General features: G+C 42.5%; 1 protein-coding gene across 2 annotated transcripts in view; it reads left to right on the top strand.

Annotated features, from left to right (window-relative positions):
- adam19a (ADAM metallopeptidase domain 19a) overlaps positions 1-25836 on the top strand; it is a 186145-nt gene that overhangs the window by 135276 nt on the left and 25033 nt on the right. For both annotated transcript variants that reach the window (XM_076087223.1, XM_076087224.1), the window contains 7 exons: positions 4225-4309; positions 7719-7861; positions 8284-8461; positions 11976-12065; positions 13270-13465; positions 14397-14505; positions 16771-16975. In XM_076087223.1, coding sequence (XP_075943338.1) covers positions 4225-4309; positions 7719-7861; positions 8284-8461; positions 11976-12065; positions 13270-13465; positions 14397-14505; positions 16771-16975 — 1006 coding nt within the window. The remainder of the gene's footprint in view (positions 1-4224; positions 4310-7718; positions 7862-8283; positions 8462-11975; positions 12066-13269; positions 13466-14396; positions 14506-16770; positions 16976-25836) is intronic.

The raw sequence follows: 25836 nt of genomic DNA, 5'->3' as shown, positions 1-25836 counted from the left end.
CTATAAACCTGAACCAGCCCTAACTATAAACCTGATCCAGCCCTAACTATAAACCTGATCCAGCCCTAACTATAAACCTGAACCAGCCCTAACTATGAACCTGAACCAGCCCTAACTATAAACCTGAACCAGCCCTATCTATAAACCTGAACCAGCCCTATCTATAAACCTGAGCCAGCCCTAACTATAAACCTGAACCAGCCCTAACTATAAACCTGAACCAGCCCTATCTATAAACCTGAACCAGCCCTATCTATAAACCTGAACCAGCCCTATCTATAAACCTGAGCCAGCCCTAACTATAAACCTGAACCAGCCCTATCTATAAACCTGAACCAGCCCTATCTATAAACCTGAACCAGCCCTATCTATAAACCTGAGCCAGCCCTAACTATAAACCTGAACCAGCCCTAACTATAAACCTGAACCAGCCCTATCTATAAACCTGAGCCAGCCCTAACTATAAACCTGAACCAGCCCTAACTATAAACCTGAGCCAGCCCTAACTATAAACCTGAGCCAGCCCTAACTATAAACCTGAGCCAGCCCTAACTATAAACCTGAACCAGCCCTAACTATAAACCTGAACCAGCCCTAACTATAAACCTGAACCAGCCCTAACTATAAACCTGAACCAGCCCTAACTATAAACCTGAGCCAGCCCTAACTATAAACCTGAACCAGCCCTATCTATAAACCTGAGCCAGCCCTAACTATAAACCTGAACCAGCCCTAACTATAAACCTGAACCAGCCCTAACTATAAACCTGAACCAGCCCTAACTATAAACCTGAACCAGCCCTAACTATAAACCTGAGCCAGCCCTAACTATAAACCTGAACCAGCCCTATCTATAAACCTGAGCCAGCCCTAACTATAAACCTGAACCAGCCCTAACTATAAACCTGAACCAGCCCTAACTATAAACCTGAACCAGCCCTAACTATAAACCTGAACCAGCCCTATCTATAAACCTGAACCAGCCCTAACTATAAACCTGAACCAGCCCTAACTATAAACCTGAACCAGCCCTAACTATAAACCTGAACCAGCCCTAACTATAAACCTGAACCAGCCCTATCTATAAACCTGAGCCAGCCCTAACTATAAACCTGAACCAGCCCTAACTATAAACCTGAACCAGCCCTAACTATAAACCTGAACCAGCTCTAACTATAAACCTGAGCCAGCCCTATCTATAAACCTGAGCCAGCCCTAACTATAAACCTGAACCAGCCCTAACTATAAACCTGAGCCAGCCCTAACTATAAACCTGAACCAGCCCTAACTATAAGAGTTATCAAAGAGGAAAGTCTTCAATCTTAAATGTGGTGAGTGTGTCTGTCCCCCGCACTGAAACTGGAAGCTGATTCCACAGGAGAGGAGCTTGGTAGCTGAAGGCTCTTGTCCCCATTCTACTTTTGGTGAATCAAGGAACCACAAGTAAACCTGCATTCTGGGAGCCTAGTGCTCTAGTGGGTACCACAAGTTCTTTAAGATATGATGGCGCCAGACCACTGAGTGCTTTGTCAGCGAGGAGAAGGATTTTAAATTCTATTCTGGATTTCGCAGAGAGCCAGTGCAGAGAAACTAATTTGGTCTCTTTTGCTAGTCCTTGTCAGTTCTGCCACCTGTTGCTGTGCTGTGGCAGGTTCAAGGAAACCAACTCCCTTATGTGACGTCATCTGATTGCTCTTGAAGTAATGCACAGCACCACTGTGGCTGCACAGAGATGGTGTTGACACTGACAGGGGACTCAACTGTTGCTACATCTGCCTACACTAGCCGCTTAACTGCTCATGCTTTACATTTTTATCTGTTACTGTAAACTGAATTCTCCATTTCAGGTTCTGACTTAACATAGCTATTTGGCTGCTGTAGACAAGATGTTAGACTTTGTGAAAAAAAAAACATAAACCCTGCCCCTGCAGAAGAATCTGGTCCTCTATTATAATTTGGAAGCACTACATTATTACATTTGCAGAGAGCAGCAACTCTGTGTCCAATCCTGACTTATATGTAAATGACTTACAGTCTGTTCTTTGAGAAGGGCTTGATGTATGACATACTCAAAGACAGAAAAAGATAGAATTGACCATGCAACATTAAACACAGCGTCCATCTAAAGCTGTAAATGTGTCAGTTCTCACTTTCCCGACAATTCCCCAATAACACCAGAGGTGCAGTAACAAGTTACATTTACTCCTTTACAGGTTCTTAAGTGTTTTGATTGTACTTTTCAGAGTAGTTTTAATAATAATAATAATAATAATACATCAAATTTATATAGCACTTTTCAAAATACCCAAAGATGCTTTACAGGGCAGAGACAAACAGAACAAACAAACAAAAAGAAAGAAAAAAACAGAAAGACAGAGGAGCAAACAAAACAAACAAACAGAACATTTTGGTTAAAAAAACGAATAACTGGAGAAGCTGTGCTGAATGGGTCATGTAAAGGAGGGTGGGGTGCAGGGGCTAGCAGGTGGAGGCGAGGTTGAAGAGGTGGGTTTTGAGGGCTTGTTTGAATGACGATAGGGAGGGAGCCTCACGGATGTGGATGGGGAGGGCGTTCCAGAGGGGAGATGCAGCAGCTGAGAAGGCCCTGTCACCCCAGGTCCGGTGCTTGGTCCTGATGGTCTTCAGAGTGTTTGCACCGGCGGACCTGAGGCAACGGGTTGGGGCGTGGAGGGGGAGGAGGTCTGAAAGGTAGGGAGGGGCCAGGTTCTTTAGGGCTTTGTAGGTGGTGAGTAGTATTTTGAAGTCTGTTTTAATGCAGAATACTTTTTACTTCGACTCAAGTTGAGTTTTAGAGAAAAAAATCACTACTTTTACTCTTTTATATTTGGATACATCCACTGCGCTACTTTTATGTATTTATTATTTTAAGTATTCATGCACGCACCATAAAGAGACTGGTGGTCTGCTAGTGCTCTTTTATCCTACCACAGCCACTCCCCTATCTGATCATAGCAGAATAATGGCTGAAGCTACAGACGAGACAAAGCATCCTAGGTCTCGCTTTTATCTTTTTCCACTGTTGGAACGTGGCTTTCCAGCAGCACTAGCAGTTTATATTAACAGACCACAGCGCAGACTGTAGCAAGCCTGGATGGGATCTGTGGCTGTCTGTTAGAGGAACTGGAAATATCCCAATTTGAAGGACACTGTAACATGTTGACACTCTTGATTTACTTGTTGACATAATAGACATGGTCCATGCACATCTGATTCAATGAGTTATTTGCCAAATGTTAATATAATAATGACAACACGCAAAGAATGTCATGTCTTTACCTATTGATGTACTTTTAATATTAGTAGAATATTAATAATATTCACAATAATCTGGTGTGTCTGTAGCAGATCGGATTGGTTGATGATGATGTGACATTTCTTCACAAACTGACCATAAATACAGTTGTATGGTCACCACTTTACTTTTGTCTTTGGAAGACAAATTAGTGGAAAATAGACAGTAATTTGCAGGTATTTGTTCTTTAACTTACTAAGTTACTCGCTACTCTAGACATTCTTTTTCTGACAACGTAACAGTACTTGCTTACTTGCTACTCTACCCACCTCCGACTTAACATTCCTCCAGTGAAAGTAGCTGCTTTAGTTTTCGTTTGGAGTGAGAACCTGCAGATTTTCTGCCCTCCTGAAGTTAACACACAGGTTAGTACACAGGTTCATAATCATCACTTTACCTCAGCTAACAAGAAAGCTGATGAACTCCACTTCCTCCCCGATGAGCCTCTGTGCAGCTCTGGTGACAGAAACACTCCCAGCTCTGGGGTTAGGTAATTTCATATTTTGTTAGTGTATAAATTGACAAATGATTAGTTAAACAGGAATTTTATTAAGCAAAAGATCTTGCTTCAGCCGGCTTTAATTGGGCCGAACAGCATCGCAGATTGACTGCCGGCGTACACACACTAAATTGTTGGCCCCTCTTGCTTGATAATTAGATGTGCTGATACCAAAGGGCCTATTTTGTTTTGATTCAGCAGACAGGGCTTGATTTTGTTTGGGGATGCTAAGTGACAAGTTAACTGCCAGGAGACCACATGGTGAATTGGGGTTCTTCGCACGCCCTCTCCCATGTCTGACTGAGTGATTTTACTTTATATGTGTGTGTGTGTGTGTGTGTGTGTGTGTGTGTGTGTGTGTGTGTGTGTGTGTGTGTGTGTGTGTGTGTGCGGGTTGGTGTGGCTCCAATAGCGGTGTGATTTTCAAGGGGACCACTATTGGGATGGCACCGCTGGAGGGGATGTGCAGCCTGGAAAACTCTGGAGGCATCAACGTGGTATGTGAGAATACAATCTATCTTTCCTCTCTGTGCTCTGTTCACTCATAGAAACTCACTCTTTCCCCTCAATATTTTCTCCCAGCTTGAATTCAACTTCTATCGATTGTCTATGATTTTGTGTGTGCAGAAAATATAGACTTCTGGTCTCCACTTCTTCATTTGGCATTAGCTTTATGTTTTTATTAGAACCGGTCATGTTGATAAAGGTCAAAGGTGATGAAGCAGGGGTGAGAGGTTAAAGCTGCACTAATCAATACTCATTAGTATATTAACATTGGAAGGTGTCAAAGCCACAGAGAATTATATCCCCACCCTTCAGTTCCCTTCAACCCAACTCAGCCTCTTAGCTTCTTTTAGCTTGTTGTTTTGGTTTTAGAGCCAGAAACTGTACTGTTCTGGTTCAGTCCCACGGTCTCATCCGTCTGGTTACCAGCAGCAGCATGCAGCTGTGTTCAGTTAAAAAGCTCTGATAAACCCACTGTACACTAGATTCCATTTTATTTCCATATATATACCAAAGTTTGACTAAATCTCTAGTGATCAGATAATTAGTATGCATAGGCAAATCAAAAAACCCTGAAACAACTTCAAACCTCGAGAGGAAAATATGCCCAAAACTAATCAGCCCATAAAGTAGTATTCAAATGATCACTTTGAACATCGACAACACAGCAAACATTTGTTAGTTTTAAGTTTTCTCACCACAAGAAATGAGCACAGATTATCTCATATCTCATAAATACATTACTTTATTCTTGTAACACTATTACTGAAATAAAGACTTGACATAATCATATAAATTTACTTAAAATTATGAAAAGAAAAAACCCTACTATAACGTTACTCTTGAACTTAATGATAATAATCTAATGGACACCACTTAGGAAGATATTAAAACATAGCAGTCCTCTGGTCCTCACTGACCCCATCAAGAAAAAGACGCACGACGATGACAGCATTTGTATTGTTGTAATTAAGTATAAATATATATCAAAGTTGACATTCTTATGAGAATACTACCAGTGGAGATATACAGTATATGGGTTTGCAACTTGTCTTTTGTAAATCTGACTTATTGTAGTTGACTAAAATCTTCTGCAAACTGCAAACAATATGTTGCTGCAAAAGCAAAGAAAAATATTGTGGCATCACAAGAAATTTGCAAATATGAAATTAATAAAGTTGTTTTTTGTACTACGAGTGTTGCTGAAGTTTCGACCTCCTATGTATCAACATTTTTTAAATGTGCCAGTGGATTGTGTACAAAATGTTGAAAATAGCATAACACGAAACCCTAACCCGACACTATGTTGTATATTACCTTAAAACTTAAACACTTAAAGCTTAAAAATAAAATAACTGTTCCTGAAACTAACAAAACCTACATGCTCCTAAAGTAAGACTCACTCTACTATTTCAAGAATTTTCTAGAAGCAGTTAGCACTAATTAGCACGTTCTAAGCTAGTTTTTTAATGCTAGCAGAACGTGCTAGAATTAAAGCTGATGAACACAAAAGTAATGAGTAAAAGGTTAATGCTAGGTGTTTAGTTAGTATCTAGTGAGGAGCTGTTACTTTCGGTGTGTATTTGAACTTCAGACTGGCCAGTTGTTTCCTCCTTTCTTCCAATTTGTATGCTAAGCTAAGCTAACTACGTCCTGAATCCAGCACTGTACTTAACACACAGACATGATTCAATTATCCTAAAATAAGAAGTCATGACTTTCATGGATTGACCTTTTTTGCTGTGGAACGTATTGTTGTTTGTTTATATTCTGTCTTTACAGTCAGACTTGTTTACCGGCCTCTCAATAGAGCTTTAATCTACCTGAGTTGATTGGCTTTGTTTTTCTCTTTACACATAAGTAAAGGTTAAAACATTCTTAGGATCAACATAGTCAGGAGTAGCATTCTTTTTTTAAAGGAGCCGTCAGGCAAAACGGCAGTACTTCAAGGACGGATGCTGTTTCCTGCTGCAGGCGTCTTGTTTGGTGGAGGATTTAGACATTAGAATCCTGCCTGGTTGGCCGAAGCTTTAAAATATCCACTATGTCGTATCATCTAGCCTGTTTAACTGTATAGCTTCATACACGTGTGCAGTGGACTGAATGGATGCAGCCGGAGAGATCGATAGCTTTTCCAATCTTGATTAGCTTCTAATGGGCTGTTAGCTCTCCTGTGTGCAGAGGTGGTCTGTAGAATCCAAATGTCCTGTGGCTCACCAGCACAGAACCAGCACAGACCTCACACACCTAACCTCTGCGGTTTGGACCCCAGAGCGTTACTAAATAGCATGTGAAGGAATTCACTGCAGGATATCGGCATTTGCAGACAGTTAAGGCGTCCCCGTTTCATACAGTATGCATAATTCAGAAGCAGAGCTAAGAGTGAATGACAGCTGTCAGCGGATCAAAGAGGAGCTACATACATCTGAAGAATGTCTCTGCGGCTGTGTGTTCAAGCAGCTCTGCTCTTGTGAGTTTGACCTTTTTACCTTTGGAACTAGGACATGGTGGCTGTTTCTCACTTCTACAGGCGTTTAGCTCCAGCTTTACATCGTGTAGCCACTTCAAACACGTGGACTCATTTTGTGCTTTACTCGCTGGGGCCCATGGGAGTCTAAATGATTCTACACTGAAAGAAAGTTTGTATCAAGTCAAGAAAGTAAAATTTAAAAATCAATATGAAAACACAAAGAAACAACAGATAACACAAGAGTGTCCCTCCAGGTTCACTCTGAGGCAATTATTATAGTAATTTTATAATTGCAAAAAAGTATTATAATAGTGTATGGCACATGCACTGAATGAATGACAATATAAACTGAAATAAACTGTGTAAATGAATGTAGTTTCATACATCCTTTGCCATGGCTAACATGCAACTACATGCCGCATCCCAATTAATAAAATATCAATTAAAATGTATTTAATATTATTTATTTTGTTCCTTTTCCCCACTAATGTATGATGAATCTACTTATGTGTTGTTTGCAATTTTTTCTTTTGGTCAGTAGGAGGAATTTGACGTCTTAGATATGTCAATGTTTATTGTTGACAATACTGATGGAAAATCAATAAACAAGAATATTCGCATATTTGTCTTTACATTTGGAAAAATACGCTTTTTCCCAAAATCTAGACAAATATTCTTCTTGGCCGTTATGATTTCGCTGTGTTGAGATTGCGCATCGTTCTAAATAGATCTATGCTTGATAAAGTTACCACAACTTAATTACTACTGACTAACTAATACATACGCTGGAGGAGGAAGCTCATAAATTGCCGGCACAAATGCTCTCGTATGAAGTATGTACCTAAAATCTGTATGTTGGCATTCATGCAGCCATCAGGGTCCACATGATGTTGTCAGTCCTATAAAGTGACCTCCCTCCATTTCACCCACAGGACCATTCGGAGCTGTCCATCGGCGCCGCGGCCACCATGGCCCACGAGATTGGCCACAATTTCGGCATGAGCCACGACCACGACGGCTGCTGTGTGGAGGCCACCGCCGAGCAGGGAGGCTGCGTGATGGCTGCCGCCACCGGGTGAGCCTCCAGCACTGCGTCAGCCTTCAGCAAAACCTGCTTCCACTCAGCTGCCGCTGCTAACAGCTTGACATATGAAAGGAAAAAAACAACTTACATATTAATGTGGCTGCCTCGAGGACTCGACTTGTCACTAGAGATATTTGATTTCTCTCAGATATCAAAGCACAAACTTTTGTTGTACTTTTTTATGATCGTCATAGATTTTGAATCACCAGTTTTCCCGTGTTGTCCTTTACATTAGCACATAAAACAAATGGAATGAATGAAAACATTTCCCCGTAGTGAAAGCCTTTGTATGTTGTCCTACAATGTGTTTCAATAGAAACAAGGAATCTCAGCAAAGCAAAGCAAGAAAAGAATAATCTATGGAATACATTCTTCAAATTTCGCTCCTTAAAAGTGAAAATGTCCCTTTCCAGGCACCCATTCCCACGCGTCTTCAGTCGCTGCAGCAAACGTGACCTGGACAGCTACTTCCAGAAGGGAGGGGGCATGTGTCTCTTCAACATGCCCAACATGAAGGACCTGGTAGGGGGCAAGAAGTGCGGTAACGGCTTCGTGGAGGACGGAGAAGAGTGTGATTGTGGAGAACCTGATGTGAGCAGATCTATTCATTGATAGTTGTCGGAACTACCCCAACCCCATAAAACTACCACGAGAAATCAAATGATTTCTAGTGATTTCTAGTGATCATACTATGTTTTTTTGTATGCTTTTGTCCATTTACTCCATACTGTGGTGATTTAGGTCTTTTAAAAAAATACCTAAATCGACATGCGACTAGACGGCCCTGCTCTCCACTTAGCCACAGTCGCCACATGATGACATAGATGCAGTTTTGAGGAACTTGTACTTAAGTATTTCCAGTTCATGAAACATAATACTTCTACTCCCCTAACTTTCAGAGGGAAATATTGTACTTTTAGTTACGAGTTTCTCAGTATGTCACATAGTGAATGTGACGACAAGACTCCAGAAAGCTGCACACAGCCGCTGGCAGCAAATAGTTCCAACACTTAACTCCCTCTGAACAAGATATCCATCTTCTCTGTTCACCTGAAACCAGATGAATTATTGCTTTAATCTGTTGCCCCATTGAGAGTGACTTTACTTCACTCATATCAGCTCTAAATGTAAATAAGTACATAAGAGGTCTTGACCTTGGAAATAGTAGATCAATGAAATAGTTTTCAAACTCCGTTTGCTGATGAAGACTGAGATGTGGTTGAAAGCTCTGTAAAAAACTAGTATGTGGACCTTGATTTAAGATTATCGTGTTAGCCAAGTACAGTCAAAAGGTTTATTTAAAGGTAAAGCTTCCTCTATAGACTCTCAGCATGATGGGAACTAGTGCCAAAACCTGGACCATGTTTATCCCAAATAGAAATAAGAAAAGGACAAAAAAAGAGTTTCAAAGTCCATGAAATAAGAGCTTCTCTTATATAATATACAGTATGTTAAGTATAACATTAAGTGAAAAATGATATGTTTATTTTCTGTTCATTTTCAAAAGTCACTGTCACAAACAGCTGAAAAAGCAGCTGTTTTTACTCTTTCACCTCAGGTTATACGTAATGTATAGCAGTGCCTCATCAATAATGTGCTCTGCGTTACCTTTGTACAACACAGCTGAAAGATGACTTAAAGTTTCCTCAAATCCAGATGGAGTGTTTTTACTCAATAAGCCCAGAGGTTAAGGAAACCCTACTTTGGTTCAAACAGCAGAGCACATTGAAAACAGAAGAAGCAAATTGTTCGCTGACAACAGCAGCGTCGCTGACGGGGCTGTTTGTTATGACTCCCACTCAGAGCCGAGCTGACAGTCGAGCTCAGGCTTCTGACAAGCCACCTGTTAGCATTGCAAATGAGACGAGCTACACAACGTAGCTTAATGGTCTCACCTTGTGATTTCCAAATGTATGATACACATGACATACATACTGGTGTGGAGATCCAGACTGAAAACTAGAGCCAATCCTCTTTCTGTTTTTCTTCTTAAAGGATGTCAGAATACACTCATGAACACTCGTGCAACTCACCTTTCAAAACCAAATCTTTTTCAACAACCATTAAGCTAGGAAGGCAAATTATTTTATTTTGAAAATGTCAGCGTTGTCAGTAAAGTGGGTTTGTGGAAAGTCACAGAGAGACATTTCAAACTTCACACTACACAAAAGTCAGTGTTTTTCTTGTTGTAGTGTTCACCCGTGATCCCCACTCTGTTCCCTCCTGCTGGCATGCTTTCTTTCTCTAAACTCCCACATTTCCTTTGAGTGGCTTGGCAGAGGGCGCCATGGCAACAGTAGATGGTTTCTTTATGGATGTGGTATGACACAAGAGCAGCAGCAGAATCATGTCTGCACATTCTTTCTTTCTTGCCAACATCTGCTGAAAGTGCAACTTGTCATTCAGCTGTCAAATGTCTGGAACTGCTACCCAGAAGTGTCAGATGATGATGGTGCTGCAGGGCATCTGAAAAGAATGTGTTTATTAGCATGTTTATTAATGACTTACTACATTTATAACAGCTGTCTTAATGTTTATTAGCATGTTTATTAATGACTTACTACATTTATAACAGCTGTCTTAATGTTTATGACCCTTTATTAATGACTTACTACATTTATAACAGCTGACTTAATATTTATTAGCATGTTTATTAATGACTTACTACATTTATAACAGCTGTCTTAATGTTTATTAGCATGTTTATTAATGACTTACTACATTTATAACAGCTGTCTTAATGTTTATGACCCTTTATTAATGACTTACTACATTTATAACAGCTGTCTTAATGTTTATTAGCATGTTTATTAATGACTTACTACATTTATAACAGCTGTCTTAATGTTTATGACCCTTTATTAATGACTTACTACATTTATAACAGCTGTCTTAATGTTTATGACCCTTTATTAATGACTTACTACATTTATAACAGCTGACTTAATATTTATTAGCATGTTTATTAATGACTTACTACATTTATAACAGCTGTCTTAATGTTTATTAGCATGTTTATTAATGACTTACTACATTTATAACAGCTGTCTTAATGTTTATTAGCATGTTTATTAATGACTTACTACATTTATAACAGCTGACTTAATATTTATTAGCATGTTCATTAATGACTTACTACATTTATAACAGCTGTCTTAATGTTTATTAGCATGTTTATTAATGACTTACTACATTTATAACAGCTGTCTTAATGTTTATTAGCATGTTTATTAATGACTTACTACATTTATAACAGCTGTCTTAATATTTATTAGCATGTTTATTAATGACTTACTACATTTATAACAGCTGTCTTAATGTTTATTAGCATGTTTATTAATGACTTACTACATTTATAACAGCTGTCTTAATGTTTATTAGCATGTTTATTAATGACTTACTACATTTATAACAGCTGACTTAATATTTATTAGCATGTTCATTAATGACTTACTACATTTATAACAGCTGTCTTAATGTTTATTAGCATGTTTATTAATGACTTACTACATTTATAACAGCTGTCTTAATGTTTATGACCCTTTATTAATGACTTACATTTATACTGCGGACTTGATGTTTGTTATCCTTAATTCATTACTTACTAACAGTAATAACTGCTGACTTGATGTTTATTGTACTTAATTAATGTCTTATTAGCATTCAGAACTGCAAACCTGATTTTTATTAGCCCTTACTGAAGATGTACTAAGATTTACAACTGCTACCCAGATGGTTTATTACCCTGCATAATGACTAACATCTAAGACTTAACCTTTTTCACAACCCAAACACTCTTCTTATAAATGGTCTACAACCGACTAGGAAAATAATCGAACACTTTAAAACCATTACACACAAGCTATAAACCTTTGGCAAAGAGTGGCATATTAGTGGTACAGTGGTACTGTTTGATGTGTGATGTTGAAGAGGAGGTGAAGTAAGGTGGACTGGGATAGGGTGCGAGTGTGTGTAGCTTTAGGGAATTCTGCGTTTGATCTGATTTGACTTACTTGTGGTAACACACTTGTGGTGTGTGTGTGTGTGTGTGTGTGTGTGTGTGTGTGTGTGTGTGTGTGTGTGTGTGTGTGTGTGTGTGTGACAGGAATGCACCAATGATTGCTGCAATGCCAATAATTGCACCTTGAAGGAGGAGGCTCAGTGCGCCCATGGAGTGTGCTGCGAGGGCTGCAAAGTAAGAAACACATGCACACACACACACACGGCATCTCAGTATCATTAGTTCACTGTCAGCATGTCAGTGTGTTGACATACTGTACCCACAGCTTGTGTCAGCTCCCATGACAGCAGGGCTCACACCTACACTTTTCGTCTGTGCTCTCATCTCACTGTACCAATGCAAATCCTGACATCCATTGTAATAGCAACTCCTGCTGAGCTTTAACCTGACAGAGGAGGCAAAATGCTGAAGATGGAATTAACTTCTGCGCTGTCTGCAGAAGAGGAGCTGCTCTTCCTCTCAGTCTGCATTGCAATATTGTTTATCAATACACACATTTGTTCCTCTTATTGTACACGCTGTTTATGGAATATATTTTTATACCTATTCCATACTATTATATTCTAGCATATTTTTACATCTTGTGTACATTTCTCATTTTCTACTGGCACAGCTTCTATTTTATTATTATATGACATAACATATTAATACTTTTAATGTTTTATTCCATTTATTTTACTCAACTTCTTAATGCCTGTTTTGATTCCTTTCAAAATTCCCCTTAAAGCTGCACAGGCGAATGTTATTCTATACACACATAGAATGACTGTGAGTAATGTGAAAGGTGTAGGTCAGAGTGGAACTCTAAGGAGATCTTTTATCTGTTAAGCTGCTCTCAGGCAGCTGTTCTCTGATAAAGCCACTGCACTCTATCTGCTCTGCAGCAAACAGCAGACACAGTTAGAGACCAGCCGGTGAACATAGTGGAGCGTTTAGCAGCTAAAGAGACACATATTTTACTCAGGAATTGATGGAGACCAAACCAGAGATACAAGAGAGAAAATATTGGACTTTTATTAATCAGATGGACAGAAATGCTCATGAATTCTAATGTTGCTTTGTGTCTGCTGGATGTGGGATCAGTCAATTATGTCAGATGTTGTGCTGTCAGTCTGATTTGCTACCATCAAGTGGTCAAAAGCTTTAAGTTTAGTAAAAGCATTTGTACACTGTACAGTATAACAATAGTATATATGTTTCTTGCTCTGCTGTCTCCAAAAACATGCATAAATGAGCAAATGGGCTCTTATGACCCTTTTCCTCCCATTGGTGTAGAACAGACTTTGTATCTTAATTTTATTTAGTATAAAGATTCCAGCCAGTAATCCTGTCCGTCTTGTGCCCTCCCCTCTCTCTGCTTGTTCCCTGTCTCTGCCAGTTGAAGCAGGCGGGTACCATGTGCCGGGGGCCAGCAGGGGCGTGTGACCTGCCAGAGTACTGCACCGGGGCCTCACCTTACTGTCCCGCCAACGTCTACCTGCTGGACGGCTCCTCCTGTCAGTACGGAGTGGCCTACTGCTACAACGGCATGTGCCTCACCCACGAGCAGCAGTGCCTGCAGCTCTGGGGCTACGGTAATGAGAAGCCCATTCCCACGCAATGCAGCCCATACACGTAACCCATTCAGTCAGTATGACAGAGACATACACGCCCTCAGACCAGTGTTAAGCCTTTGTTTAGACACAGGTTTAACACTCAGTGCTTTTATCATTTCAATCAGTATTGGTGTAAAAGTGCTTCAAACAACAGAGACAGATTTGAATGCAGTTGTGCTGAAGTGTTGGTCAGAGTTTCTTACTGCAGTGAACAACGTGAGCTGGCAGCGGTTTGTCAACAAAGCTACACGCATTTGTTCTTTTTCCCTCTGACAGAGTTTGTGCAGCAGCAAAATAGATAAAAGCCACACATTGACTTGTGCATCGACACACTTAACTGTTCTGCTATATTATTATTATTATTATTTTCACAAAGATTAAAAACAAGGCCTTTTATTGGGAGAGTTACAGTGCTACTGCTAGGAGAACAGTGTTGTAAGTCATAACTTTGATAAAGGTGTAATTTGATAGAGGATACGTTTAGTTATTAATTATTTTTTAAATTAATAATCAATAAAATATAAATTAGATTAATCATTTTATTCTCAAAATATTCTTTTTTCAACTTTGTTTATGAGATCTGCGATTTCTCCCCCCTGTTCTCAAATGGCTTCGGTCCTACCTCACGAACAGATCACACTTCATCTTCCTACAGAACCACTTCTCTGTCACCTCCCCAGGCTCACAACCTTGCCATGATCCGTGACGCCACCCTCTCACTCGAGTCCCATATCCGCCAAATCGTCAAATCCTCCTTCTGTCACCTTCGCAATATTGCTAAGAACTGCCCTCTCTCGCACGGCCTGTGACACTCATACACTGATCCACACCTTCATTTCCTCCCGTCTCGACTAATGCACTCACGAATCCTTCACATCCAGGGGGCTGATGGGATATGTTGTGTTTCCAGGAGCCCGACCGGCCCATGATGCCTGCTTTGAAGATGTCAATGCAGCGGGGAACGCCTTTGGGAACTGTGGGAAAGATGAGCACGGCAACTACATGAAGTGTGAGAAAAGGTAGATGCTGCCGGTGAAACTGACACATCGAAACACTCATAAAAAACATTGTGCTATATATAATACAGTATGAGTAGTCTATGCTTTTTGTTGTAGTAGATACAATGACTATAGAAGATTCTTGACAGATTTCTTTGCAAATTTCTGTCACATGAATATCTTTAAATTAAAATTTTCATGAACAAAATCTCTAAAACTTAAACTAGACAATGTGACACTGAATGTCTCCTCTAAAAGCTGATACAGATAGTGCATTATACAGACTGTGGCCTTGTCTCACTACAGACTCTCTGTATGGAAGTCCATTTGTGCCGGGAACAGGGAAAATGTATGACATTTTAAAATTGACAAAAAATATAAAAAACTGACATTTTGAGGTGTCACGTCACTTTTTAATTATACTTTTTGAATTTTTAACATTTCATCTATGAGATTTTTTTAGCATAAATGGGTTTCTATCATAGACGTAGTCATAGTGACGTCACCCATTGGTTTATGGACTGCCGTTTTGAAGCCTGGAGTTCGGCGATTTGAAACTAGAGATTGAGACCATAAACTCATGTTTACAATGTTTACTGAGGTAATAAATCAAGAGAGAAGTAGAGTCATTTTCTCATAGACTTCTATACAACCAGAGGAGTCGCCCCCTGGTGGACACTAGAGAGAATGCAGATTTAAGACACTTCAGCATTGGCTTCACTCAACAGAACCGGAGGTTGCTGCCTGGTTTCTACAGACATGGGTCAACACGCTTATGTATTGATCAATTGTGTAATGTAAAAAGAGGTTCCTACTAATGAAGCCACAGGGAATATCTACAGTACAGACAGGAACTCTACAGTTTCCCTCAGCTCTGCAGAGCATTTAGCCTCTTTTAGCTGAATGTTTGGGTTTTACGAGCCACAACTTTACTGTTTGGTTCAGTCTTGTCGCTTTCATTTGTTTTAGTGAAAAAGCTGAAAAATCCACTGTACTGCACCTGCTCAACAGCAAACAGACACAGTTAGAGACCAGCTGGTGAACATAGTGGAGCATTTAGCAGAATGCAGTGTCATTGTTCTCAGGAGTGGGAGCAGACCAAACCAGAGCTAAAAGGAGAGAGAATATTGTATTTGCATTCATCAGGTGGACACAAATACAACTCCAAATGAATGACAGTGTTGTTCTGTGTCTTCTGGATGTTTAAATAAGCAACTGTTTGATAACACATTTGCCCTAATGACTTCATAAGGCCATATTCATTCTTCCGCTGGAGACCTATGCCGTATGCTGGAGGAACGGAAGGCAGAGTGGAACATTTAGTTATTTACAAGTCTCTGCTGCTGTTAGCAAGCACACTAGCTGAACTGAGTGTTTCATCATTCATACACACACACACACACACACACACACACACACACACACACACACACACACACACACACACACACACACACACACACACACACACACACACAGAGTCAGGCCCTCTGTACACTGTGAACAAATGGCCTGTGAGTTTCCATGGCACTGCGCCAGAGATCATTACGGAGCCAAATGAGTGATTTAGCTATGTAAATGAGGCTGTGGATTAAAGTGGTTGACGGCTGCAACGTATGATCCACCAATGACCAAATCCATTATGAAGTCCCACAGGAGTCATGAGGGTGTTTTCTGGTGATGTTAAGACATGTGAATAATCTACACAAAGCTGCTATCTGCCCGTCATTCTGTAATCCTAATCAATCCTTTTCATTGATCTTCCTTGTGATAGGCTGTGTGTGTGTGTGTGTGTGTGTTACCTGTTACTTGAATCACCATTTTAATAAGAAAGATGCAGCTATCTTTTTCCCTTTAAAAGTTTTGTTGAGGCGCCTACAGTATCTAAAAGACTCACACTTCCTGTTTAAGGATGAATCTATGGGTTTACATTGTCAATACAATATAGATAATCAGCTCTAAAATGTTCAAGATGTCTTTTTCAAATGCATTGTATTTATTAAACCATAAAGGGGAAAGACAATTGGAAAAATATTTGTTTTAGAATTTACATTCTAATCAAAATGATCCTATGCTGTAGTACAACAGACACTAGGTCGATAGATTCAATAATGAACCAGGCGTCCATGTAAATTGATCAAGTTTCATCTGGTCCTTCACAACACAGATTCACTGATACTCATTGTTATCAGTCTATCTTCACTCACATGTGAATGAACGTGGAGCGCCAATGACTGACCATAAAAAGTAAATGTTTCTTTGTATGCGTTTGTATCTCCCCCCCAGTGATGCAAAGTGTGGTAAGATCCAGTGCCACAGTGCTGCCAAGAAGCCCAAAGGCACCAATGCTGTGTCCATCGACACCACCATCAAGACGGGCGGCATTGAGGTGAAGTGCCGCGGCACCTACGTCTACAGCACCCAGGACGGCCAGGGGGACCTGCCCGACCCCGGCCTCGTCATGACCGGCACCAAGTGTGGAGAGGGCAAGGTTGGTTCAGTCAATGAAGCGATTTAGTCCATATATATGTTTGCATACATATGAACAGTGGTGTGACATATACCTGTTGTTCTGAGTGAATGAGTAGGGTTCTCCCTCTCCACAGCATGGAATGAGCATAAGATTAACAGGTTTTTTTATCTGTACCAACAATTACTTGAGTACATGATCACCTGCCTGGTGTGTTGAACTGGCCTGCGACTGAAGAGTGTGAAGGGAGAAAGCAACTGGCAGCACAACACATCTTAGTCACAAAGGAGTCACAGCTGTGATCTCAAGCCAACAAAAACAAATACCAGAGCGGTGTTTCTGCTCCGCTATCCACACCACCTCTTCTCCAGACCAATCTTTTGGATCTCCTCTCAAGTTTGTTGGCTTACTCCTTTCTACTGTGGTCCTGTGTGCACAGGCTATCGTAGCTCAAAGGGGAGGAGAGTTAGCGTGATGGGATACAGTGTGTTTAGGAAAGGGTCTGACATAGGAAGATGCATAATGTGTACTGTAGCTAAGGCTAACAGATCGATAATTCATTTTTGTGTGTCTTCCCGTTTTCTTTTATTGTTAAAGAGCAGTGAACCAAACATTTCTTGTTCACACTACGAGTGACAAAGCAACAGGCTAAAGTTGAACTGGCTTTCACTGCCAACGTCTCTGTGAAGCATCAAACAATCATATTCACAGTCTTTGTTTCACCCATTCGGGTTCCCCTCTCTCTCTCTCTCTCCACAATTCCTCCTCACCGTTCCGTTCCGTCTAAAACAGAAGATAAAACTGAGGCCGTGGTTACACTTTGCACTTTTCAATGCTGCTTTTGTGATCGGATGTGCCAGATCGGAACTCAGCGTGTCCACATGAGTGTCCGCACTTGACACTTCAATGCGACCTGCCTGAAGCGACCGAGTGTGACCGAGCCTTGTTCTTGGTATTACAATTGGTGCCGCTGTCACAAAGACTACTGCATCGATATTACTTAGAGCCTAGCTTCTACCAACAACACACACTGCACTTCCATAGTTGTTCCACCGTCGGCCTTTTCCGCTACTGGGGATAGTAAGTGCAAGGGATGTGCTGGTAACTGGGGAGCTACCGATGGCTACAGGGGAAGACAAAAGCGCCGTCCTCTTCCTGTTTTGGTTGCACGATGGTTGTCCCTTTGTGCTGTAAACGTAGCCTACATTTTCACGTGAGATCATACCAGGAGGCAGACAGAACTGCATAGTGACAGCGAGGCTTATAGAGAACCAATCTCAATGCAGATTGTGTTGTATAGCCATTTTATGCGCAATCAGCATTCATTTGTTAATGCCACTTAAAAAATGTTGAAAGCTGAACCTGTGTGAATCCAACAGGATGTGAATGTGATCAGCCTATAGTAACTGTAGCATTGTGGATTCAGATGTTGGCTTTATCGGAACACATTTTGAAGCTTAACTCAAACCTGCTAGCCAGTTATATGGCCCTCACACCCTTCTCTGTCCCGGCTCTTCGACTTGACCTTCTCACTTTCTCCAAGTAGATGAACCTGTGCAGAAAAAACTTAATTTACTCCAAGTAGAGATAGTAGTCACATATCTGTGTTCCCTTTGCTATTAGTCACTAATATTCTCCTTCTGCATAAATTATACCGGTTTTATAACATCCCTCTTCATCAGTGGTGGGCCGTGCATTTTATACCTGGGCCTTCTGTGCTGTCCTTCTACAGTTGAACCACCTCCTAATAACCTCATTATGACGCCACAGCTACGGTTAGTATTCATTTCTAGGGGTGTAACAATACACGTATTCGTATTAAACCGTTCGGTACGAGGCTTACGAACTGCACAATACATTTGAATAATACTAGTGTATACCCTGGTCTGTGCTCGCAGCAGCCGGATAGGGAGACATCCCTCTCCTACACCCCATAACGTCGATGTCCAGCTGAAGAATAAATATGACACCCTTGCCCTCCACGACTTCCCTCCTCTGGCTAGGGACTCCCAGCTTCCTACACCATCCCAGCTGCCGCCTCAAGGGACCCACAGCTAGGGGTCCCACGACATCCCTACGCCAGTCATTACTGAGCACTCCTCTCGCCCCAGGACTCGCCGCTCCATACCGTGCTTTACACCAGCACCGCGGCGAGCTTCTGTCCCCCGTTCTCTCAGTCCTTGCTCGTCCACTCCGCCACCACTGGTTAAATCCTCGCCTCCATCCACGCGTATTACAAGCGCAGTGTTGTCGCCTCGTCCCCTCTTCGCCCCGACGACACTGATAGTCGGGGACTCCATAATCAGGAATACCCGTTTCTTCAACGCGACCACACACCGTTTCCCCGGAGCAACGGCTCACGACATCCTGCTGAAACTGCCTGGCCTGCTGCACGCCCCCCCGTCTACCATTCGGCGAATTATCGCTCATGTGGGAATCAACGATACAGCCCTCCACCAGTCTGAGTTGACCAAGATTGATTTGAAAAATCTTCTACACTTTTTAAACAGCTGTGGACTGTCTGCTTTCATGAGTGGTCCAACTCCAACACTCGGCCGTGGATCACAGCGGTTCAGCAGAGTCCTCAGCCTCCACACTTGGCTCCAGGCTGCCTGCAGGATCAACAACGTGAGCTTCATTGACAATTTTAATCTGTTTTGGGACCGCTCTTCCTCTTTTACGAACGATGGTATTCATTTTAACAAGCTGGGTAGCCGCCTGCTAGCGGCTAATTTACAGCATGCTGTACACTCTTGTCCACATGACTGACTATTTACTTTCCACACACACGCCCCTTCTTCTTCTACGCTGCCACCTCAGAGCACAGTTTCCCGTGACTGCTCCCCCTCCTGGCCTTCCCTGTCATCAACCCCTTCAGCTGCAGCTCTCCCCATTCAGACTATTGTGACAGAGAGGCTGCCCCGTTCACACTGCATTCACAAAGCCATAAACAAAAACAACCTCAGCTACATCCCTCCCAGAGATGTTCATATCGGCTCCCAGCACAAGTTCATCATCTACAACCCCACTGTCAAGTCCATCCCGTCTCTGTGGACCCAGCACCGTCGTACCACCACTCCCTCATTACGTCATCATAACAAACAGCACGTGAATGCAGCCAACCTCAGAACCCTCCCCAAAACCTCACAATCAACCACAAAACACTCCATGAAGCTTGCTCTGTTCAACACTCGGTCACTAAGCAACAAAAGCCCAATCATCAATGAATTCATCACTGACAACAAACTTGATATCCTCTGTCTCACTGAAACTTGGCAAAAACACCTGGATTACTGCGCACTCAATCAAACCACCCCAACTGGATTTCATTACCTGGATAAACCACGCCCTGATGGCCGGGGTGGAGGAATTGCCGCTCTTCACCGCCAACACATCAAAACCAGCCTTACTAACATCGAAAGTCCACCCTAATTTGAACAGCTGTCCTTCAAACTTTCTGGTCCTAAACCCCTGGTCATTGCAATTATCTACCGCCCCCCCAAACCCAACCCTGCCTTCCTCTCCGACCTATCTGAATTCCTCACCCAGCTCTGCTCCGTCTCACCTTCCATCCTGTTGCTTGGTGATTTTAACATCCACATCGACTCCTCAGACTGCAAAACTGCCACAGAATTTCTGGACATGCTTAAATGCTTCAACTTCACTCAATACATCGACTTCCCCACCCACAACCGCGGTCACATCCTGGACCTGGTCTGCTCCACTGAAATCACCATCAACCACCTCTCCGGCTATGACCTCACCATCTCCGACCATCTAGCCATCATCATGGAGATCGACACCCCCATCCCAGAACCCAAACTCACGCGCACCATCACTCTCCGTAATATCAAGTCTGTCTGCCCCTCATCCCTGTCAGCCTGTCTCACTGAAAAATTCTCCACAATCACCCCCTCCCTTAGGCCCTCCCCCTCAGACCTGGTCAACCTCTACAATAACACACTATCCTCCTGCCTTGATCAGCTTTGCCCCTCTCAAAACCAGAACTGTCTCTTTCACCCACACTGCTCCCTGGTTCACCCCTGAACTCCGCCTCATGAAATCCCGGAAACGCAGACTAGAGCGACTCTCCAAAAAAACCGGCCTCACAGTTCACACCCTGGCTTACAAGGAACACATACAGCAATACAAACTGGCTCTAAACTCTGCTCGCTCCACCTACTACTCTGGCATCATCCACTCTGGTTCCGCCAACCCAAAGGTCCTCTTCTCCACAATAAACAAACTCCTCAAACCTATGGACAACCTCTCCCACTCCTCCACAGCAGAAAAATGCAACTCCTTCCTGACGTTCTACAAAGCTCAAATTGACACCATCTACAACCAACTGGCCACTTCCAGCCCCGCTTCGTCCAACCCTGTATCTGCAAATCCTCCACTAACTGACCGGTCACTCTCCCGATTCTCTCTCATCTCCCCCTCGGATCTCAATAAATCACTCTCTGGCATGAAGACTCCGACCTGTGACCTCGACCCTATCCCTTCCACTTTAGTTATGGCCTGTCTCCCGGCCCTCCGCCCGCACCTCCTCTCTGTCATCAACTCCTCCCTGTCTACTGGGTCCGTCCCTCCCGCCCTCAAACTCGCCTCAGTCACACCCATCCTCAAAAAACCTGGCCTTGACCCCGACATTCACAACAATTACAGACCCATCTCCAATCTCCCTTTTCTGTCTAAAATACTGGAACGCACTGTTGCCCATCAACTGAAAACCCACCTGGACTCAAACCAACTGTATGAACCATTTCAATCCGGATTCAGATCTCATCACAGCACAGAAACTGCCCTCATCAAAGTCACCAACGACCTCCTCCTCTCCTCTGATGAACACTCCCTCAACATCCTGATACTGCTCGACCTCAGCGCAGCCTTCGACACCATCAACCACTCCATCCTCCTTTCCCGTCTCGAGTCCTCCCTCCACATCACTGGCACAGCCCTCTCCTGGTTTAAATCATACCTCTCTGACCGTGAACAGTTCATCAGCATCAACAAATTCAAGTCTGACACAGCCCCAGTCTCTCAAGGTGTCCCCCAAGGTTCAGTACTCGGTCCTCTCCTCTTCATCCTCTACCTGCTCCCCCTTGGCGACATCATACGCCACCATGGTCTCCAGTTCCACTGCTACGCTGACGACACCCAGCTCTACATCTCCACCAAATCCATCACCCCCACCATCCACTCCACCATCACCAACTGCCTCACAGATATAAAAACCTGGATGCAAGCAAACTTCCTCAAACTCAACACCGACAAATCTGAAGTCCTCATCATCGGCCCCAAATCATTAAACAAATCCCTCCACAACTTCTCCCTCTGCATTGATGGCACCACTGTTCCTGCTTCCACACATGTCCGTAACCTTGGGATCATTTTCGATCAAACTCTCTCCTATGAACGACATCAATCACATCAGAAAAAACATTCTCTTCCATCTCAAAAACATCGCCCCTCCCTCTCCGCAGCCGCTGAAACACTCATCCACGCCTTCATCACCTCTCGACTGGATTACTGCAACAGCATCCTGTACGGCTCATCCACCAAAATCATCAATAAACTACAATACATCCAAAACTCAGCTGCCCGTCTGGTCTCCCACTCCCGCACCAGAGACCACATCACCCCAGTCCTTCAAAACCTCCACTGGCTCCCCATACAGCAAATAATCCAGTTCAAGATTCTCCTCATCACTTACAAAGCCCTCCACAACCTCACCCCTTCATACCTTTCAGACCTCCTGCACCGTCGCACTCCCAACCGCAACCTCAGATCCGCCGACGCCAACCTCCTTACCCCCCCTACTCTGTCCAAGCATCGGACCTGGGGGGGACAGGGCCTTTGCCGTTGCTGCCCCCTCCCTCTGGAACTCCCTGCCCCAACACCTCAGACATTCTCCGTCACTCGCCACCTTCAAAACTGCACTTAAAACTCACCTATTTAAATCTGCTTTTAACCTCTAAAGTCAGTCATGTATGTTTTCTTTCTCTTCGTGTTTATTTTTCTTACTGTTATGTTGTAGATTTTGTTTTTATTATAAATGCTTTTATTGTTTCTGTTTTTACCATGTAAAGTGTCTTTGAGTGCCTTTTAAAGCGCTATATAAATAAAATGTATTATTATTAGTGCATTTGGAAAATGCAGAAGCTTAAATTGTGGGAAATATGTTTTCGGTGGACTACGCTCAACCTGGCAACGTGCTGTCTGACACGCCCTCCCCGGAACCACAACATTGTACTCTGGTGAGGCGCGTGTGTACTGGGAGGCGCGCTAAACTAGCTTAGCAGGAAAACAGCAGCACATAAGGGGCGACCGTGGCTCACTGGATTAAGAGGGTTGTCCGCAAGGTTAACGGTTCGATCCTTGACTGGGACGTGTCACGTGTCGAAGTGTACCTGAGCAATACACTGAACCCCAGGCTCCCCGGGCGCCTGTCATTGGCACTGCTCCCTATATACAGAGAATCAAATGCAGAGACAAATTTCCCCCTTAAAGGGATCAATATTGTCACGTCCGAGGGGGCAGATCTGAGACTCAAGCGCAGACAGACACTGGAGATGAGGTGAAGTTGAAAAATAAGGTTTCTTTACTTAAAAAGTCATAAACAAAAACTGAAAGCGACTCCAATGGAGCGGGCATAAATCCAAAACAGAAAACAAAAAGGCAAAGGTACCAACCAGGAGTAAACTCTGGAACACCGAACAAACACGAGGGAGGCACAGTCAAGGAACAGACAGGGAACAAACAAGGACGATCTGACAACCAGAACAGGGAAAGCAGGGGAGTATATATGTGTGGGGTGATGAGGAGATTGAAGGCAGCTTTGTGGACTGGGCAGGTGAGTGGGATGAGTGTAATCAGGGGGAAACACACACACACACACACAAACACAGACAGACACAGAGACACAGGAACACACACACAGAGACATGAGGAAGCTAACGGGATGTTACAAATATAGTAACATCCCGTTACATTAAAAATTAAAGCTACAAACTCTCCCCGCAGGCCCTGTTTGAATCTCTACTGATTCAAACAGGGCTAAAGCAATCGCCACACAATCCCCATTTCTCCAGACCATAATTCTTGCTTTGTAAAAGAAAACAAAAGCCCAAACAGAGAATCAAATGTCCGACCCTAACCCCGCGCATGACGGGATGCTTCGTCATCAACGGACAATGTATATAGTCAAAATCAATGTAATTAACACAATGACAAGAACAAACTCACAACAACCAGTCACATATGTTTCAATCAGGAGAGACTTGTTTTATAATTTAACATGCATCAAATATGAAAAGTGCAAAGTCTTTGGCGATTGGACTCCATCCTGAAGTACTATCACAGAGGGTAGGGATACTGAGGTCCAATAGGCCTACTCCCCTCTGGAGTCCAGACACTGGTGGTGGTGAAAGGAGTTGTATTATTTATGTCACAACAAAGCATGACAAATCAATCCAGCAACACTGCGGCGCTAAAACACGCATTCCACCGCACACTGAAGAGCACGAGCCATTCAAATATTATTCACATCAGAGGGAACAATATTAACCAGATCATGAAAACGAAACCACAGACAAATGAACACAGTAGTAACGTTACTGCAGATATAAAAACAAAGCAGTTCACTTACTAAAGCTGCTGTTCACTATTTAAAGACAAAGTCCATCCTCCTTTCTTTGTTAATAAAGAGTTTAATACAGAACATTGGTTCAGTTCAGTTCCAGCCAGAGGTTTATTGCTGAGCCAGCCGCACGTTAATGCTGACGTACTTGTAGGCTACCTCGGTAGCTCTGACACATCAAAGAATACGCCCAACATGTCAAACTAAAGATCTGATTGGTTGAACACTATGACAATCAACAATATCGTCCCCATTCACTTAAACTGCACATGGATGCACTTGTGAGTCTGCAGGCCTCTGCCTCTGTTCTTACCTAGAGACACAGAGGTGAGATCTGATTGGATAAAAGCTCTACTTAAAACAAGCTGCACTGGAAGCAGAGCAACTGAGGAAGACAGTAGCTGTGCAATGAGAACATAAGATAATGGGGAAAATATTTTTATAAATTATAATACATGTAGTGTATTTAAGAACAATTATTAAATTATAAAATAGCTATAACTTTGTGATTGTGTTTAGGCCAGCAGAGAAGGATTTGCAGGCCCTGACAGCCCACCACTGCTCTTCATACAAGACTAAATGTCCCAGGGACCCAGTAGGTCCGTTCTGTTTCTGCTGCTTGTTTAAGGCACTTTTTTTCTAACACTAATTTGTTGCAAGTCAGATGCTAAGTAGAATATACATTTCTGAGCAAACCCACCTACAGACACACACAAAAATCAAACAAAATAAGGGCGGAATTATGCATGTGAAATACATATGTATGAAAACAAACACACACACACACCGAGGATCTGCAGTCACCTCCATTCCACCAGTACATTATATTTCTCTGTCTGTCTATATTGCTTTCCCTCTGCAGCACATTCAGCCACTTGGATTCCAGTCCAGTTATTGTGCGGACGCGCTGAAAGGACTGGATAGTGCTGCATGAGTAATATATTATAAATAGGCAGCATAGAATATTGTCTGTCATCCAGCGTGATGAATTCTGAGTCATATTAAACGGGCCTCTTCTCAGCAGTAAATGCATACATAGCACAAAGCTGCTGCCTCTAATCACACAGTCACACATTCACTTATGCTTAAATTGATTCCTGTGCAAACAATAGTGAAGCAACAACAGCAGGCAGAGCAGAGATACAGTACTAATGCAAGTACTAATACCAGTAACACAACTCAGTGATGGAGTTCTACACACAGAAAAAGCTGAATTATGACCTGCAGTTTGCAGGAGAAG

Source organism: Anarhichas minor, unplaced genomic scaffold (assembly GCF_050575085.1).
Source record: "Anarhichas minor isolate MPS153535 unplaced genomic scaffold, ASM5057508v1 ptg000009l, whole genome shotgun sequence".
NCBI classification, from domain to species: domain Eukaryota; kingdom Metazoa; phylum Chordata; class Actinopteri; order Perciformes; family Anarhichadidae; genus Anarhichas; species Anarhichas minor.
This window is presented reverse-complemented; position numbering and strand designations above follow the sequence as displayed.